The sequence below is a fragment of the Sesamum indicum genome, linkage group LG1 (assembly GCF_026168435.1).
Source record: "Sesamum indicum cultivar Baizhima isolate 11 linkage group LG1, ASM2616843v1, whole genome shotgun sequence".
Taxonomy (NCBI): Eukaryota; Viridiplantae; Streptophyta; class Magnoliopsida; order Lamiales; family Pedaliaceae; genus Sesamum; species Sesamum indicum.
The window spans coordinates 13,742,294-13,759,537 of NC_142657.1; the positions used below are offsets into that span (position 1 = coordinate 13,742,294).

A 17,244-nucleotide genomic window follows, 5' to 3' on the forward strand; every position below is an offset into this window, starting at 1 on the left:
GATGCGAAAAAGGTGCGCTCCTCGGCCATTTTAATACAGTGGTGAGCTCCAGCCAGTCCTCCTCGTACACGACAACAGTGACGATAGCAACATTGCCACTAAATGAGCATATCTTGGGGGACTTTAAGATCCAGCTCTAGACATCTCAAATGAGTGTTTAGAGTCCCGAAAAGGTATGAGAACCGAACGGGCGGCATAAGGCCAAGATGGCCTACATTGGGCACAAAAGCGGCCGAGAGGTTCCACATGATGAGCAAGGTTGCACTGCGAGCTGCGGGATATTAGGGACAACACCTCTCATACGAATGGGTGATCGAGGCAAACGTTCTAAGACCTCATGATCCAATTCATAGCATGCATTATTGGGTTATAGCCGTCCATATGGATCCAATGGCTAAGATGAGCGGTCGTAGGGAGACACCACACCGTGGGCAAATTATGAAGCAACGTCAAAGGGCAAGAAGACATATTGGGAATGCCGTGTGGGATCAATGCGTGATGTTAGCATATCGAATAGGCCCCAGACTTATGATGCGGTCTTACTCGGGCAAGGCATACAAGATAGCCACGACGAAGGCGTGCGTCGAGGATGCACCGATTGAGCATTGGACATGAGACGGGCATTACAGGCCCATGCGGAGCGTCGTAAGCGAAGCGATGATGCTCTTTACCATCAAAGGACGTGGGCGAGTTCCGAGATTGTAGACAAGATGCATGGCAGCACACTAGCTAGTTGGGGCCGGCGTGAGAATGCGCAAAGGCGTGCGTGCCGAGAGCCTCAGCGAACATGAGCATTTTGGATAGGCGAGCGCACGGGCACGCGGTGTAGCTTAGGGAGGCGTTCAGATATCATGTTAGCGAAATTCAGTATTGAGGACACCTGACGGACAGTCAGTAAACTTTGAGATATGCGAAAGTTGGTCGAAAATTGGGTGTAAACAAAAAATACATTTCGTTATGAGAAAAAAGTCCGTCCCTGACACAGTGGCAAGTGATATTGGGATCAGAGCACCATAGCTGATCGAATAAAAAAAATCTGCAAGGTTGCTTTGCTCGCGTGATAAATATATCTATAATATCCAGCGTAGATCGTGTAGTTTACCAACTACGGCAGGTCGGTTGGACTTTCTGTTTTATTGTGAATAATACTTTTCAACTTCGACTCAGTCCAGACGTCGGTTTTCTTTATTTCCGCACGCAAGAAGGCAATGTCATGGTGCGTACAATAAAATAGATAGAATTCAGGCGTACAAGCTAGCATTAATTATGATATTCAAGAAACCAAATTAGAAAGAGCAAATTGCCAGAGTGCTATATATGGATATAGCTATATATGTATGATAAATAGATTCGTATAGGGGAATTATACACACAATAAGATGGCCCAGTTACATGCCATGACCGGTGGAGAAGGTCCTCTTAGCTATGCTCAGAACTCTTCCTACCAGGTATATATTCTATCATATGTTAATAAAGGAAAACTTGTATGGAAGTTCATTTAAGTCATCTAAGATATTTGAAATAAGCACTATAGAAGTCTGTAATCGATCATAGATTCCCGTAACTTTTTTGTGCTATATGCAGAGAGCAGTAATGGATGTTGTGAAACCAATCATTGAAGAAGAGATAACAACGAAACTAGACATCTCACAGCTTTCTCCAAATGACTCCTTCTGGATTGCAGATTTTGGCTGCTCAACAGGCCTCAACTCATTTCTTGCCATGCATATCATCACAGAAGCCATTCAGAATAAATTTCAATCAGCAAGTTCTATAATTAATTCTCAAAGCCGGGAATTTTACGTGTTCTTTAACGACCACGTCAAGAATGATTTCAATACCCTTTTCCGTTCGCTTCCACCTGAAAGGCCTTACCAGGCTGCTGGATTGCCTGGTAGCTTTCACAAACGCCTCTTGCCGAAGGCCTCCCTTCATTTTGCCTATTCGTCTTGGGCCCTTCACTGGCTTTCGCAAGTGCCAAAAGCAGTGACAGACCCTACTTCTCCAGCATGGAATAAAGGGAATGTTTACTGTGGGGGAGCAAGACAAGAAGTTTATGATGCTTATTCAAGTCAATATGCCGAGGATATTGACTCATTCTTGGAAGCTAGGGCACAGGAGCTGGTGAGTGGAGGGCTAATGGCCCTTCTTGTTCCTGCATTAAGTATAAAGCTTGACCCATCCTATAAGGGGGAAATGGTCCTTGACCACATAGCTTCTATCCTCATGGACATGGCCGAGAAGGTAATTAAAGTTCAATATCCAATATTAGACAATAAAATGCCTTCAAGAACTGTCAAAACAATTTGAACATTATATGTCATAGAATCATAATAGGATTTTGTAAACTTAACAAGAGTCGACAACTTCAGGACTGGTCTTCTTGCTGCCAAGCAATCCTTCAGTATTTATTTAAAAACTCTAATTAAGGAACTAGAAATCACCAGCAGATAAAATGATCTAACTCTGTGGATATTTCATCAACTATCCAGTACTGATGCGGATAAAAGTAGAAATTGTTCATAAAGTCCTAATGCTACTCTTATTGCAGGGAAGAGTCAGTGAAGAAAAGATAGACTCCTTCAACTTTCCGACTTATTATACGTTCCCAGAAGAACTCAAGGCAATAATAGAGAGGAATGGTAGTTACAATATTGAAAGAATGGAAGTATTAGACAATCCAGGGAAGTATGCCGTCACTAGCGCCCATGCTCATGCCTCGGTATACAGAGCCGTATTTGAGGACTTGATGACAAATCACTTCGGATGTGAAATCGTTGATGAATTATTCGAGACATACAGACTAAAACTTGAAGCATCTCCAGATCTCCTACTTCCTGAAAAGGATATATCAATTATAATATTTGTCCTTCTCAAGCGCAAACTTGAGTGATATCATAACATCATATATGTATACCTACCCCTTTTTACACAATTAATTTCTGTGAATCTTGGAGCAGCTACAACCTCTTTGGTTATCAACTACCAAGGTTACTGGAGGGGTGCTTGCAATTTGCCCGTTCAACAAAAGCCAATCTAGTAGGCGCACTTAAGCCCCTACATAAGTTTTAGTTATTGTTAGGCAAGTTAGGTGTCTAACAATTAATTAGAAATATTTGGTGTTTCATATTCAGAAATTAATTATATGAACTTGGTGAGGCAAAAATATTTTTTTAGTCACATAAATAATGGAAGAATTTTTTTTAGTGTCATAACTATGGTAGGTGTCGCTTTTAATCCCATAAAACTCATAATCATGCATTTTTTGTCCCAAAAAGTTATGTGTGTTGATTTTAGGATTAAAAAGATATTGTTTGAGACTAAAAAATATTGCTTGGGATTAAAAATGCATTATAATTTTGGAACCAAAAGATCCCAAAATTAAATCACACTTCTTGAGACTAAGAAAGCATGATTTTAAGTTTTATGGGATTAAAAAACATCACAGTTGTGGTACCAAAAATAATTCTATCTTTTTTGTATGGGACTAAAATAATTTGCCCAATTCGCTAATATATATATATATATATATATATATGTAATATTTAGTCTATCGTATAACTCAAATTTAATGTATCATGTGTAATATATATAATGCAATTGTTAAGCAAGTTGAGTGTCTACATTTACATGAACCAACCCGAGGGAGAGTGTTAATACGTAGTATTTGGTGCTTCATATTTTGAAATTAATTACATGAACTTGGTTAATATGTATGTGATATATATATATTGAGAGAGAGAGGGAGACAAGACTTGTTTATATATATATGAAGAGATTGGTAAGGATTGCAATATACGCATCCAGGCACACACAACGGACACGATCGTGGAGATAGGATGGCTGCGTTACATGGCATGACCAGTGGAGAAGGTGCTCTTAGCTACGCTCCGAACTCTTCCAGGTATTTTAAGCTAAATTATATTGTGTTTTAAGGATTCTTAGTTGCTGTAATTTTTTTGTGCTATGTGCAGAGAGCAGTATTGGATGTTGTAAAATCAGTCATTGAAGAAGAGATAACAATGAAACTAGACATGAAACAGCTTAATTTCTTCAAATGGCTCCTTCTGGATTGCAGATTTCGGCTTGTCAACTGACCATAACTCATTTCTTGCCTTGCAGATTATCACAAATGCCATTCAGAATAGGCTTCAATCAGAAACATCTATAATTTACGATCACGCCAAGAACGATTTCATCACACTTTTCCTTTCACTTCCACCCAAAAGGCATTACCAGGCTGTAGGATTGCCTGGTCGCTTTCATGAACGCCTCTTGCCAAAGGCCTTCCTCCATTACACTTTTTCATCTTGGGCCCTTCACTGGCTTCCGCAAGTGCCAAAGGCGGCCATAAAAACCTTGCATATAAACAGACCTAAGAACATTTGTCTAAAAATCATAAATATTTTGAGGTGAGATCTTGACACCAACTTTACAAAATATACCTCACATCAATTTCTCAATTGAATTTGGAAAAATTCATACCGCACCATTCATTTGTCCTGACCCGCGGACTTTTACCCAAAATCTATCAACTAAAGCTGAAAAATAACTCAGAGCGTTGGCATATGCATAATTACATTAATTATAGAGGAAATTATATTGACACTTCTTAAGTTTAGGTCAAATTACATAAATATATTTTAGGTTATGTAAGTTTTACATTTGAATAGGAGTATAGTTGTAATTACAACTGTAACTTCAATGGGTGTACAGTAGTTTTACAAAAAACAAGAAATATTTGTGTATTTTACTCTAATTTTAAAAATTATCAATGTAAATTACTCTTAATTAAGATCAATAGAACTGTTGAGACATTAGACAGGCAACCACATAATTAACGATAAATAATTATGTACAAAAAGTGTTTGAAATGTGTTGAGAAAAAATTGAAGAAGACATTCGGATTAAGTATCAGCGGACGGGGTAAAAGGCGAAAAACAAATAATAAAAGAAAAAAATCAAAGTTCCCATAAATGAAGGGCGAACCTAAAAACCACACAAGCTTAAATGTTTTTCGTGAATTAAAGTAATCGCAATATATAGAAAACTATTTAACAAAAGACGGAAAAATTGCAGTTCACGTTAAATAAGTAGTCTCTTTACGATTTTAGTCCATTTATTTTCAACTCACCATACTGCATTTTATAACTTCAATAAAATTTGTAATTTAAGTTTCAAAACTTTATTTCGTTAAATCTCTTACAAAAACAACACGTGCATGGCAATAGCTAAATTAATTCTTGAGGTGAATTAAGATTGTTTTTCATAAATTTAACAAAATTAAAGTTTGAAATTAAAATTACGAATATTTTAAATTTATGGGATGTCACCTGTTGAGTTAAAAAATAATACAACCAAAATAGCAAAGAAACTAACTTATAGGAAGTAAATACAATTTTCCAACAAAGATTCATATGAGGAAGTGCACCTTGACAAAGAATGAGTTACAATGTATGAGGAAGTGGATAACATGGTCAATGAGGCTTTGCCAAGACGAACACTAGCTCTCTATGCCATGAATGCTGGAGATGGACCTCACAGCTATCACTACTTAATGATATGAGCCAAGCACATGTCTTATACCTTTAACTTTAAATATTTGGGACCAGAAAAATCGTTTTTGAGATTATCACGACTACCTCCGTCTATTCTGAAAGTTGAGGGATCAAATTTGTTCCTAGACTTATTTAGTAAAAAGGAAGTAGATTATTAATTTTTTTTATAGGAGTAATTTACTCATTTACATATCACATAAAGTTCCTATTTTTTAAAAAAAATGTTTGTTGTACTATTCCGTGTTGTTGCTACTTTCCCTTTCGGTTGTATGGAATTGGAATTCCCCGGTCAGTTTTAGCTTGTTTAGAAGTTGAAGCCTTTTCGTATTTTAACTCTTGTTTAGAAGTTGAAGCTTTTTTGTATTTTAACTCTCTGCACATAAATTGTGTATATTGTTTTTGACATTTTATTTTTAGTGGATTCAACATTTTTTTTTATAAGTTGCTACCTTTACAATCTCTAATTCGTAATTTTATTATGCAAATCACTCATATCTTTTAAATAAGTGCAAAAATTATCCCTAAAAACAAAAAAATAGAAGTAATTTGTATAATAATGTCGACGTTTTTTAAGAATATATGTATAATTTTTCAAAAAACAAATAGTAATTTTTATAAATGATGTTGACTTTTTTTAGGAGTGTTGATCCAAAAAGCAATGATAATTTATCTAATCAGCTTATAGGTCAAAAAGTGTAAATATATTAGCCAAAAAAAAATGATACAAAAATGTACGAGATACCTTTTATGCTGCACTAGTCATGCAGAGACTATCATCTGTCCCGACCAGAGTTTATCCACTATCTGTCGCCTAAAGCTGACAATTAACTCAAACCAATGGTGTACATAACATTTTTAAGATCAAGAACCGTTCAAGATCGAAGCAGGCACCAAAATAATTCAGGTGAAGTAAGCGAGAAATTCATATGAAGATTGTTTACGCAATTGTATTGCAACAGCAGTATTTTGCAGTACGCTTCATAAATGTCTGATACAGTAATATACTAAAATGGGAGGAAAGTAGCACTCTGTATATTATTGCATGATGTGAGCCGCAAGTTGCATCATTACCAAATGACTTAATGACAGCTAGATCTAGAATCCAACTATACAACAGCATTCCACAGACGAGGAGAAAAAAGGTGACTCATTAAACAAAAACTTATCATTGCCTGTAGTAGCCGCTCTGGTGGGAAGGTGGATACGGAGATGGAACAGTGTAAGGAGCGGGAGGCATAGATCCAGTTTGCTGAGGAGGTGCATTATAGTATGGCCCCTGCCAACCGGGATATGCTGGATGCCCATATTCATGGCTCACTGTAGGATGTTGGTTTGGGGGAGGAGTGTACGGAGGACTTGAAATGGAAGCATGATAGGGTGGGGGCAGATGTTGAGAGGAGCCATAAGGACTTTGAGTGTAGGCAGGTACTGTTGGCTGCTGAGGCGGCTGGTAAATGGGAGTTTGAGGATGAGATGTATTTGATGTGTTCCCCGGATCTGGTTGAGAATTGGATCTTTGAGTCAGATGAGCATGCCCGGTCGAAGGATATGAGTAGCCAGCGGTGGTTTTGCCATCCTGAAAACTAAGACCTGCTATTTGCCTCTGAACATCATCAATCATTTCTCGGCACTGGATACTTCGAGTCATCACAAAGTCGCTGCATTGTTGCTTCACAATTGTTATAGCATCCTGTTACACATAAAACATAAATACAGAAGAACTCAATCTTCAGGGAGAAATAGAAAACTCAAGAGAACAAATGAAATGATCTTGTGAACAAAACAGGATAGACTAAAATGATAGACAGTTTCACACCTGAAGGGTAACATAGAACTTCAGTCCTTCATTGATGTTCTCCTTAACTTCCCTGAATTTAGCTATGGCAGCTTCAATCTGTTTGTAGCTTTTCTCACGAGATGCTGAAGGATTGAAAGCAAGGAAGTATGAACACAGAGGAAAGGATTACATAAAAACATGATAAAGGAATAAATGTTCCAAGTCACACAAATTGTTCAATATGTTTCAGATAATAAAGGGATTGGTTCTCAAGTACATCAGGACTAAGCTTGTTATTTGCTTATTAGATACTGTCTTCTTGAACAGATCATGATATCATCCCTATAACCATAGGGGCGTGCGCAGGGAAGAAAAGAATCAACTCGACATACATCAGAATTTTTTTTAGGAAGGAAAAAGAATAACATGCAGAAGAAAATAAGTACTTTCATCATTGTTTGGACAAATCTTGTGCAAATTGCCACTTCACCAAGTATAGCTACTAAGAGAATACTTGCACATAGTAAGACGACATACTTTCAAATAAATCTCCAGAGGTGAGCAAAAAGCATACAGAGATCTATTGGAGGGTGAAACCAAAAAGCAGTAACTCCATTTAAAAACAAATTCACCAAACACCAAAATCTAAATGAGACACATTACCGAAAGGAATGTTAAAATCTAGCATACCAACTTTCTAGTGTGGCCAACGGACATGTAGAACAGGATTCCACAAAGTATACCTAGCAAGCTTACCTTTATAATCTTCAAGGTTAAAGATAACAGCAAACTCATCATTCTGGGCCTGCACAAGATACATAAGCTCATGTTAAAGGACAATTTCTTGAGTGACATGTCAGCTTTGAATTAATTCCCAAATTGAAACCATTTCATACAGAAGTACCGAGGGTAGAAAAGAACGAATGAATTAGTTAATGCCTAATATTACCTAAATAAAAGCCATCAGTGCTACTTTGCCAGAGCCCAGAATATCAAGTTTTCTCTACTTTTAGAATCCATGAGAACAAGTTACAGAAGTTTAAAGAATGCATTAGAGAATGCATATAATTATTTAAATATTAATGGCACAATAAGCATAACAAATACAACTTGCACAAAACTTGACCATTATATAGGGAGGGCTGAAAAGTAATGCAGCCCAAGATTCAAATTAAACTTTTTGATTATGTACTGCACACCATTTGTGATTGTGTGTGGATACGAACACATGTAAGCAAAAGTGCGTGCACGTGTGACAGAGAGAGGTCAACGCCTAACAGGGTTCTTACTGCCCATGTTTGATCTACAGTGCACTGGAAAAGATAACTTCAAAAGAAATACACACCAGGAACAACAATATCACCTAAGATGAAGCTTAATAGGCAGAAGGCGATGCTAGTCCTCAAGGATTGGGGGAACATGTGAAACTAAAGGTTATTAACATAATGAGCTAAACTGAAACCTGAATATGCATCAACAGTTGTTCTTGAGCTTCAAGGTTTTTAGCAATTTCTTCACAAACATGATCGTACTTTGATATCTCCTTCCTAAAGAGATCCTCATGGGAACCTGTGGAGGTCATCAACTTGGGTAGTATATCATCCTGATACACATACAATAAGCACACTAAGCAAAAACATTGAATATGAGCACGAGAAAAGAGCAAGAAGTTAAGCAGGTAATCCGAGAGAATTAAAAGGTAAGACAAAATAAGATTATGTTAGGTACATCAGTTAACTCCAATTATACATCTTAACTGAATTTGCTAGATAGACATAGTTAACCAAAGCAGCTGTTCTTAGCCAGAACAAAGATAAAGACTTATAACTTGTGTTTGGTGTGGACTTCATGGCCATGTATCACCCGAAAACAAGATTTGCACCATTATATTAGGATGGTTTAAAGGAATTTTGAGATAGCTAATTTCTCTTTGAACCTAATGCTAACTTTTGAACTGAATCCATGGTTAAGTAATAAAATAAGTACACAGTCAGATCAGATGCAGGCAAATAAAAACATTAGCAACTGACAACTGGAATAAACCATTGATAACCAGATGTTTATTCATCGCAAGAATGAACAGTTAGGGCAAAGAGCTAAATTTCATAACTCAAAAAGGACCTGATCTCAAAGTTGAAGCAAAGAACACATCATATCATCAGTATGACATTTTATATATATTTCCTTAGGAGTTGTGCATATCAACATCAGTTGATCAACAGCACAGCAGGGCTGAATCAGGTGCATTATACTGAAGATACAGAACCGAAGCAGCAGAGTACCCAGTGCAATTGGCCTAGGACAGAATGCTAGACTAACAAAAACATAATGGCCAAGTCCACCTTACCTTCCTCTTCATTTCTTTCAGCATGTCCTCAAGACCTGCCCTCTGAGCACCAAGAGTCTCCAATTGCCTCTGCAAACATAAACAATTAATCATAAGCATATTGTCACCACATCCAAAGTAAACTGACACTAAAGGAGAAAGGTTCAGCACATTTGCTTTCATCATGAATTTGCAGCCGGTTAAATCAACTACTTTTTCCAGAGTCAAGAAATTTCGTTTTTCGAATTGTCAGCATCATTTGCAGCAAATAAAACACCAAAGGCATGACATTTCTCAGTAGAAATCAACAATAAACTACAATATTACAGTCTTTCACCACTTGTTATTAACCAATATTCCAAGTCGGATCCTAATTTGCGAAACACAAGTGTACTAAAAAATTTGCTCCAAAGTTCTCTACATAAAACCAAGACTCTTAAGCTGTTGTGTGCATGCCTCAACTTCGAATACTTCTATTCACATTGATGTGATGTGAGGAAGTAGCCAGGATCTCAGGAGTGTATATTAAATTCCGACCATGTGGGTTCCCATTAGCTTGATGGAAGGATTGCTTCCATAGTAATGCTTCTTAATATGTTCTAAGTTGACTGTTCTACTGACTCGAGGGATTTGGAATACATCTTAGGACTCTGCCTCTCTCCTATGCATTTGAAACTACTTAATCCTTGGTAAAAAGTATTATATTAAACCACAAAAATAAATTTGTATTTCACCCCAAGAAAAAGAGGACTGTAGACATCAAGTTCAAATCATCTCAGAGAAGGGTAGCTTTAAAATTATTCAGAATTCAGAAATGACTAATATGTGACTTATGGCAATCCACCTAAAAACGAGTGTGATATTTTGATCAATAGTTTTAAAATCAATAAAATACTAATATTACACGACCTCTATCTAGTGGAATATGGTTTGTAAATCCTGAAGATATGGTCAGATAACTAAAGTAGAAAGAAAAGTGAAAAAGGCCACAAATTATATTGAATATATAGTGTTGATGGATCAAACATTTAAATCATAGCCCAAGTAAGATGAACTTACCAAGCTCTGCTTCAGGGCTCCCACTATAGCATCTTCACTTGCATCCAGAGACATTATTGGCCTTGCAAGACTTGGCAGGGCAGATTCAATCTAACAAAAAGCCACAAATAAAAGGATTAATTAAGAGCCCTGAGTTAATAGGGTGCCAGAAAGACCCACAACAAATGAAGACCTGCAGTGGTCTCAAGGTTGCGTGATCTATTAGATGATTAATCATATAAACTAGCATGAAACATGTCAGACATTTAACACAACTAGTTGACAAGAGCACCTTACAAAATGTTTGCAGAAAATCAAAAGTACAGAGGTAATTTCTCCATGAACAAATACATTAACCACGCCGGATGCTTCAGACACTACTCTTCAAGATGCAAAGCATCAATATGCCAGATGAAATTTATCACTGAAGTTCAAAATGCTTACTGGACGGCAGTCAAGGATAGATAAAAGTGCAGAATGTTCTCTGATAGATCTCTCAATCCGAGCATCACTTTCTGCAGCTTGCTTCAAATTTGCGGCAAACCTATTTAATCTGTCCTGCAAGTTCTTTGTTAAGGTAATGGATTGTGGCCTTGTCCACCGAGTTCCAAATTGGTTTCTGAACTGTGCATCCTCTGTTGCTTCTTTCTGCAACTGCTCCTCCGTCTGCACCAACAACTCATGGTTTACCCTCCTTAAATCTTTAAGTTGCTGGAGCTCACCTTCTAAACCAGCCGGGCCTCCACAAATCTGTACTGCCTCAACATCTTCTTTTAAAGCTGTTGGCAGAGTAAAATTCCCTTCCAATGCAAGAATGGAATCAGGCAAATCCATTTCCTTCAGTCTTACTCGAGCTAGTTCACTTCCCTGTTGCAGTTTCTCGGCCTGGGTTCTAATGATTTCATCAACCATTTCAGTATACCTAGAAAGGGATTTTGCACTACTATCAGGAACAAGACTGGCAAACATCTTCTCCCTGCTAGCATCCAAGATCTCATTCATTGGCATAGGCTTAACCATGGAAAAAGTGGGAAGTGGTGGTAAAGAACTCACAGGAGGAACCCTCATCAGGTAGACCCTATCATTCTCCTTCACAGCCCTCTCCAGGTTACGATTTAAATTAATTTCTAGTTTATTAATTGCATCCAGTAGCTGCTGAGCGGCTCCTTTGGGTGATGTTTTCTTCGCCTCCAACAAGGCATTGACCCCACTTTTCAAACGTGCAATTTCTTCAGCAATCTCTTCCTTCTCATGCAGCTCTAAGCTATATCTATAGCAGGCCTCTGCATAAAATAAAGCTGCCTTATGTTGAACATGCGCAATCCAAGCTTTGTCAAAGTGCTGGTTCAAAGGGGCAACATGTAATGCTGCCAGAGCTTCCTCATAAAATAGCCCAACCTGCAACCAAGGCAGTTGAAGTTAAGTGTCCTTTGTTACTTTCAGAAGGGAGGCCCCCAAACCTAAAGAATTCAAAATCATTCTTGGCATTAAGAACCAAATCCCTTTTTACAGTACAGATGTTAAAAGTCACTTCCGCCAGACGGCATTCACAATCAGTGGAATTTGACCAGGATGCCTTTTCCTAGTGTTCAATATAATCAAAGAGTAGCAGAATTTTCACACAAGCTTGCTGCCTCATTCTTTCATTTAATAAGATTGGAAGGATCAATGAAATTTGAAAAAGTAGATTGACCTAATAACTTTGGAAAAAAAAAAAAACTAACAGAGAAAGTGAATATATTCAGTTTCCAAGACCTGTCTTGAAATCTTTGCACAGACTCCAGGACTGCTCCCCTTAGCTATAGTATTCTCATATACACATTCCTGTGCCTGAGCTAACATCAGCCGCTCCAGCATCCCCACACACTCCACCGAAAGATCCAGGGTGGTTGAGCTCCCCACAGATGCCTTCATGGCTACATTATCCCTTAAAAATGCAAATGCTCCAGCTGCTGCTATAAATGAATGTGAAGCCTGTCTCCTTCCCTCCACTGCAGATCGATCTGAACTTAGTCCAATTTGGCTGTGCACAGCTCCCAAATTAAACAACACTGCGGCTTTTTCTACACAAGTTTAAGTATTTTGGGTAAGGTTACAGAAACAAGAATTGAATGCAGAAGATATCATTTGGCAGGTAGCAAAATAAAAAATTGGAAATTCATGCATGAGCAAACAACTACTATCAAGAGATTTGTGCCAGAAAAAAGGGTATCTTCAGTCACTGTAAATTAATTGTAACAGGCTCCTCTTTGCTCTTTCTGATTTAAATTCCTGTGAATCAATGTGCTATGTCCATGGTTTTGTCGTGTTTTCCAGCCAAAACGTGACACTTGAAATGGACCATTTGATCAAAGAGGCACATCTGGACCGTTCGATCAAGGGCACGCCTGAGATTGGAGATGAATTAAAAATCCCAACTCTCGACGACGTCGTTTTGGAGGAGCTAGGGCACAATCAACAGCGGGAAGAAATTGGGGAATTCACTCTGGCAACTCGTACCCAAACCGAGCTGACAGGAGGACACGTGGACGGTTGATGATGAGCGTAGCTGGCACTACTGTGGAGTTGCCGTTTTTTAAGTCCTTTTTTGAGGAAATGGATCCACCAATCACTAGCTGAAGAGGAAGGACAATGCTACATTTTTCTGCAGTTTTTATTAGGTTTCAGCTTTAATTTACTTTTGTCATTTTGCTACATCTCCATGTAAAAAGAAGGAATGTGTAAGGGGAAGCAATTATGGAATGAATTAAGTTTTCTACTTCTCTCACCTCCTCTCTGTTCTTCATCTTTTTCCTATCCCCCTTCTGCTGAGTTTGAAGTTTTCTGCAATTTTCACCTCTGTTCTTAACAGGTTTTAGTGTTTCATAGTACTTATTCAAGCTATATATTAGCTATCTCCAAATTCCTTAGATGAGAATGTAGAGGGTAACTCTGGATTAAAACTAGTGTACGGAACTCAAAACCAAAAGACCTACTAAACTAAATCAATGCAAAAATCAAAACTTGATTCTTGATCATCATTTTAATCAGGAAGCAGGTTCAGCATCAGCAGACTTCACCACGTGCTTTAGCAGCTCACTTTTCCATACAATACCCAAATCCAGAATGGAGAAATCACGCATTCGCACAAGAGATGGTAAATATTAAGCAAGCAACATACCATTTCTTTCCCTCGCGCCAATGATATTAAATTGTAGAAAGCAAAGTCACTATCTAATCAAATTCCATACAAGTACCTACCTAAATGAATATTCTGCTGCGAAGCCTTCTGCTTAGGCTTAAAAGCATCAAACCACGTAAATGTCACCGTATTGACGTGATCCTTGTCCGGCGAGATCGGGAACCTGGACTCCACCGCGCAAAGGGCTTTATAGTAATTCTGGAGGAGGTCACGGCGAGCCGGGGGAGAATCCGCTGTCCCACCACGCTCGACGTCGGAGCGTAGCTGCTTCAGCGTCTGGAGATCGTCCTCCAAATTCTGCGCCTCACGCTCAGAATAATTAATCACTATAAAGTTGCGCAGCGGCCTATAGAGGTCGAGAGAGCTGGTCTTCTTCTCGACGATCGCAAGCATGATGTTCGTGGTGGTGGTGGACGACGGGGCCGCCATAGCTAGTACTGGTAGTACAGTGGCGGAGGAACGGAAGTACTGATCAGAAGTAACTGAAACCGGATCAAAATTTCTGAGTAATTAATTTGGTATGAGGAGTTGATGAGATTTCTGGTCAATGGAAGGTGGAATTTTCTATGGCGTGTTTTCGTTTTTGCTTAGCTGAAAAGAAAGACGAGGGAGAGAGGGGTATGTTATTAGATTAGATGGATTTCAGGGGCTATTCTGAAATTAAAGAAAACTGCTCGTTTTTAATATTTAATTAAAATTAAAGTAATAAGAAATAAATCAAAGGTGTCGTTGCCGTGCAAAACCCGCTTTGCCAATTTACGTTGAATTCAAATTCCGCAAAAACGCGTCTCCTACCATTTATAAATACGCAGTTCGCAGCGGCTATCGAACCCTCTAGAGAAAAGGGCAGCTCACAAAATAGTCAATAACAGCTCCTCCAACTTCTGAAGCCTTCCCCAAATACAAGCAGCGTTAGATCTGGTCGCCAGGTATGGAAATTTGGTATTCTACTCTACTGCATTCACGTTGATTCATGATTATGTGTGATTTGGAGTTGGTTTTCTTGGACGGGCTTGTCCGGTTCAATTGAACTTTCACGAATTAGATGGGTTCTTGTTTCCTCGATTTTTTTCGGTTTTTTTTTCCGTCTGTTTTCTTCGATCTGTAGATTATCGACCTGGGAGCGCTGAATAAGGTTTTGAGAAGGGAATGTAAATTTCTTGCGTTTGAAAAGATTCGGTTTTTAGGGTTTTTGTTTCTTGTTCGAGTACTTTATGTGATTTTGACGTGTGGTTTATTCAGCTGTGTGTGTTTGTTTTCTTGTTGGAGTAATCATGCTTGGTATTTTATGTGATCTTGACGTGTGGTTTATTCTCTTCCCCCCTATAAATATGTTAGAGTTTGGGCTGTGTGGTTTTGGTTTTTGCGTAACTGAAGAAAATATCTCAGTTTTGGGTTTATCCTGATCATCCTTCTGCCTTTTGGTTTTGTAGAGCGAAGTGGTCGTTGAGCTGTGTGCTTTCTATTGGGCTGTTGTGGATATCTGTTCTTGTCATAAGGTAAGAAAACCCGATTCTGATTTTTATGGCATTGTTGTCTAAGATCTCTCTTGGTGCCCGAGTAATATTGATTTATGCTGAATTTCTTTTGCGACTTTTTTTGTTGGTAGAGAAAGTTTTCATCTTTCTTTTATGCTAGAGTGATTAGGTGGTTAAATTCGTTTGTCTAATTACTGAACCACTTTGCAAGTTATGCGTGCACAAAGGGTCAGAAAATGGTCAGTGAAATTTATCTGAATGTGATTTGGGGTTTTTGGTGGTTGTGGAGTTGCTTGGAAAAAATTACAATGGAATAGTTATTACCTTCTACACATCTGAATGAAAGGGAATGAGGGCTGCTTGGTGCATATTGCAGTTTCTGTTGATTTTTCTTCTTTGTCTCTCTTAAAATGGAGTTGCATGTCTCTTTTTAGCTTTATATTAAATCTTTTGTTAGTTTTGGTAGTTTGTTTTTTATGATGGAAGAACTAACATTGTTTCCTTCTCTCTTTGAGATGTACTTCCGGTCATCATCATACCAAATGCAGGTAGGATTGTGTTTATGGATGCCAAGAAATTTATGCAGTTGGTCGAGGAGAAGAAAAAGAGAGTTTTGGCAAAGAAAGAAGCACCATTGAAATGGGAACAGAAACTCGAGGCAGCTGCAAAGGCAAAAGCTGATGCTGAAGCCAAGGAGAGAAAGGCAAAAGTGGCTAGGCATAAGAGAAGGTCTGTGTCTGTGACTGATTCAGATAGCGGAACTGATAGCCATGACGAGGGTAGAAAGAGAGCGAAAAAGTCTCACAAGCGAAGAAAGCACAGTCATTCTGATGGTGGTGACCATGAGAAGAGGAAGGATAGGAAATCCAAGCAAAAGCCAAAGAGGCGATCCTCTGGTTCTGATGACAGCAGTGATGAATATGATACTGACTTGGAAGAAGAGAAGAGGAAGAAGCGTAGCCATAAAAAACACAGGCATGCTTCAAAGTCTGATTCAAGTGCTTCAGACTCTTCCAGTGACGAGAATGATGATGCAATCAGAAGAAGGAACCACGCAAAGCATCATAAACATCATAGACGATCTCATTCTAGCCATTCAGATTCTTCTGGTGATGAGTATGATGATAGGAAAAAAAGCCGCCCGAAACACCGAAAGCATCACAAAAGATCAGACTCCAGCTCTTCAGAATCTTCAAGTGATGAGGACGCTGTCAGGAAGAAGCGTCATTCGAAGCACCGCAAACATCATAGACGATCCTATAGTCATGATACTTCCGATTCTGATGGGTACAAGCATCACCGGAGGAGCAGATCTATTGAGAGGTCATCTAATGATGATGAACAGGGTAGAATAGGGAACAGAAAGAACCACCATCGACATGATCATCACCACCATCATCAGAGAAATGGGCACCCACGTTCGCTTGAAGACCTGCGTAGCAAAGAGCAAGTGGCACAACCTGCAAATCCTGATGACAAAGCATCACAGCCTGCAAATCCCAACGGCGAACCCATTGGAAATGGTTCTCAAGAAGTAGATCTGAACAGCCATGCCAAGGCACATGATCAAAGTGTAGATTTTTGCAAGGCCAGTCACCAACTGTTTTAGACAGTTGCTGTTGTTGATTACTATGTTGCTCATTTAGTGAATGTGTTGGTTTGTGTTCAACATGAATTGTGGTTTGAGACTGTATTATGACTCTACGGCCTTTGTGCCTGCTGGAAGATAGGTGGAATTGTTTCTTTATTGCAAACTTGAGCCTTAACAGATGAAATTCATGTTCAGTCGGATACTCATCTTTGGTGATTATATATTTTCTATCTTATTTGTGGTCTTCAATCTGGGTACGTTGTAAAGGTGTTATCTTCCTAGGCATGCAAATGTG

At 38.6% G+C, this 17,244-nt stretch overlaps 3 protein-coding genes across 4 annotated transcripts; 2 read left to right on the forward strand and 1 right to left on the reverse strand.

The window, feature by feature from the left end:
• The first annotated feature begins 1,267 nt into the window (after nucleotides 1–1,267).
• LOC105162048 (loganic acid O-methyltransferase) lies at nucleotides 1,268–3,065 on the forward strand. The gene is made up of 3 exons (XM_011079954.3): nucleotides 1,268–1,448; nucleotides 1,585–2,244; nucleotides 2,552–3,065. Exons 1-3 carry the CDS (start codon nucleotides 1,380–1,382, stop codon nucleotides 2,891–2,893), a joined length of 1,071 nt encoding a protein of 356 aa, XP_011078256.1. The 5' UTR covers nucleotides 1,268–1,379; the 3' UTR covers nucleotides 2,894–3,065.
• Nucleotides 3,066–6,479: 3,414 nt separating this feature from the next.
• Nucleotides 6,480–14,519, reverse strand: LOC105160302 (vacuolar-sorting protein BRO1). The gene is made up of 9 exons (XM_011077625.3): nucleotides 13,940–14,519; nucleotides 12,455–12,762; nucleotides 11,144–12,097; nucleotides 10,721–10,810; nucleotides 9,683–9,751; nucleotides 8,798–8,938; nucleotides 8,092–8,140; nucleotides 7,375–7,478; nucleotides 6,480–7,248 (listed from the first exon to the last, which is right to left on the reverse strand). The coding sequence occupies exons 1-9, from the start codon at nucleotides 14,307–14,309 to the stop codon at nucleotides 6,724–6,726; spliced, it is 2,610 nt and encodes an 869-aa protein (XP_011075927.1). The 5' UTR covers nucleotides 14,310–14,519; the 3' UTR covers nucleotides 6,480–6,723.
• Nucleotides 14,520–14,651: 132 nt separating this feature from the next.
• Nucleotides 14,652–17,112, forward strand: LOC105160318 (FAM133-like protein). Of its 2 annotated transcripts, none has more exons than XM_011077647.3 (3): nucleotides 14,652–14,809; nucleotides 15,314–15,379; nucleotides 15,874–17,112. In XM_011077647.3, exon 3 carries the CDS (start codon nucleotides 15,921–15,923, stop codon nucleotides 16,965–16,967), a length of 1,047 nt encoding a protein of 348 aa, XP_011075949.1. In that variant the 5' UTR covers nucleotides 14,652–14,809; nucleotides 15,314–15,379; nucleotides 15,874–15,920; the 3' UTR covers nucleotides 16,968–17,112. The 2 variants fall into 2 exon arrangements, with proteins under 2 accessions (XP_011075949.1, XP_011075957.1); XM_011077655.3 differs by having other exon boundaries at nucleotides 15,907–17,112.
• The last annotated feature ends 132 nt before the right edge of the window (nucleotides 17,113–17,244 follow it).

Bases quoted from the DNA above. Each gene is read 5' to 3' on its own strand.
- LOC105160318 (XM_011077647.3), top strand. From the start codon at position 15,921: ATGGATGCCAAGAAATTTATGCAGTTGGTCGAGGAGAAGAAAAAGAGA.
- LOC105162048 (XM_011079954.3), top strand. From the start codon at position 1,380: ATGGCCCAGTTACATGCCATGACCGGTGGAGAAGGTCCTCTTAGCTAT. The intron at 1,449-1,584 runs GTATATATTCTA...TGCTATATGCAG, and splicing joins CTCAGAACTCTTCCTACCAG to AGAGCAGTAATGGATGTTGT. The intron at 2,245-2,551 runs GTAATTAAAGTT...CTCTTATTGCAG, and splicing joins TCATGGACATGGCCGAGAAG to GGAAGAGTCAGTGAAGAAAA.
- LOC105160302 (XM_011077625.3), bottom strand. From the start codon at position 14,309: ATGGCGGCCCCGTCGTCCACCACCACCACGAACATCATGCTTGCGATC. The intron at 12,098-12,454 runs GTCTTGGAAACT...CCTTGGTTGCAG, and splicing joins GTGCAAAGATTTCAAGACAG to GTTGGGCTATTTTATGAGGA. The intron at 8,141-8,797 runs GTTTCAGTTTAG...TATCTTGTGCAG, and splicing joins AACTGTTGATGCATATTCAG to GCCCAGAATGATGAGTTTGC.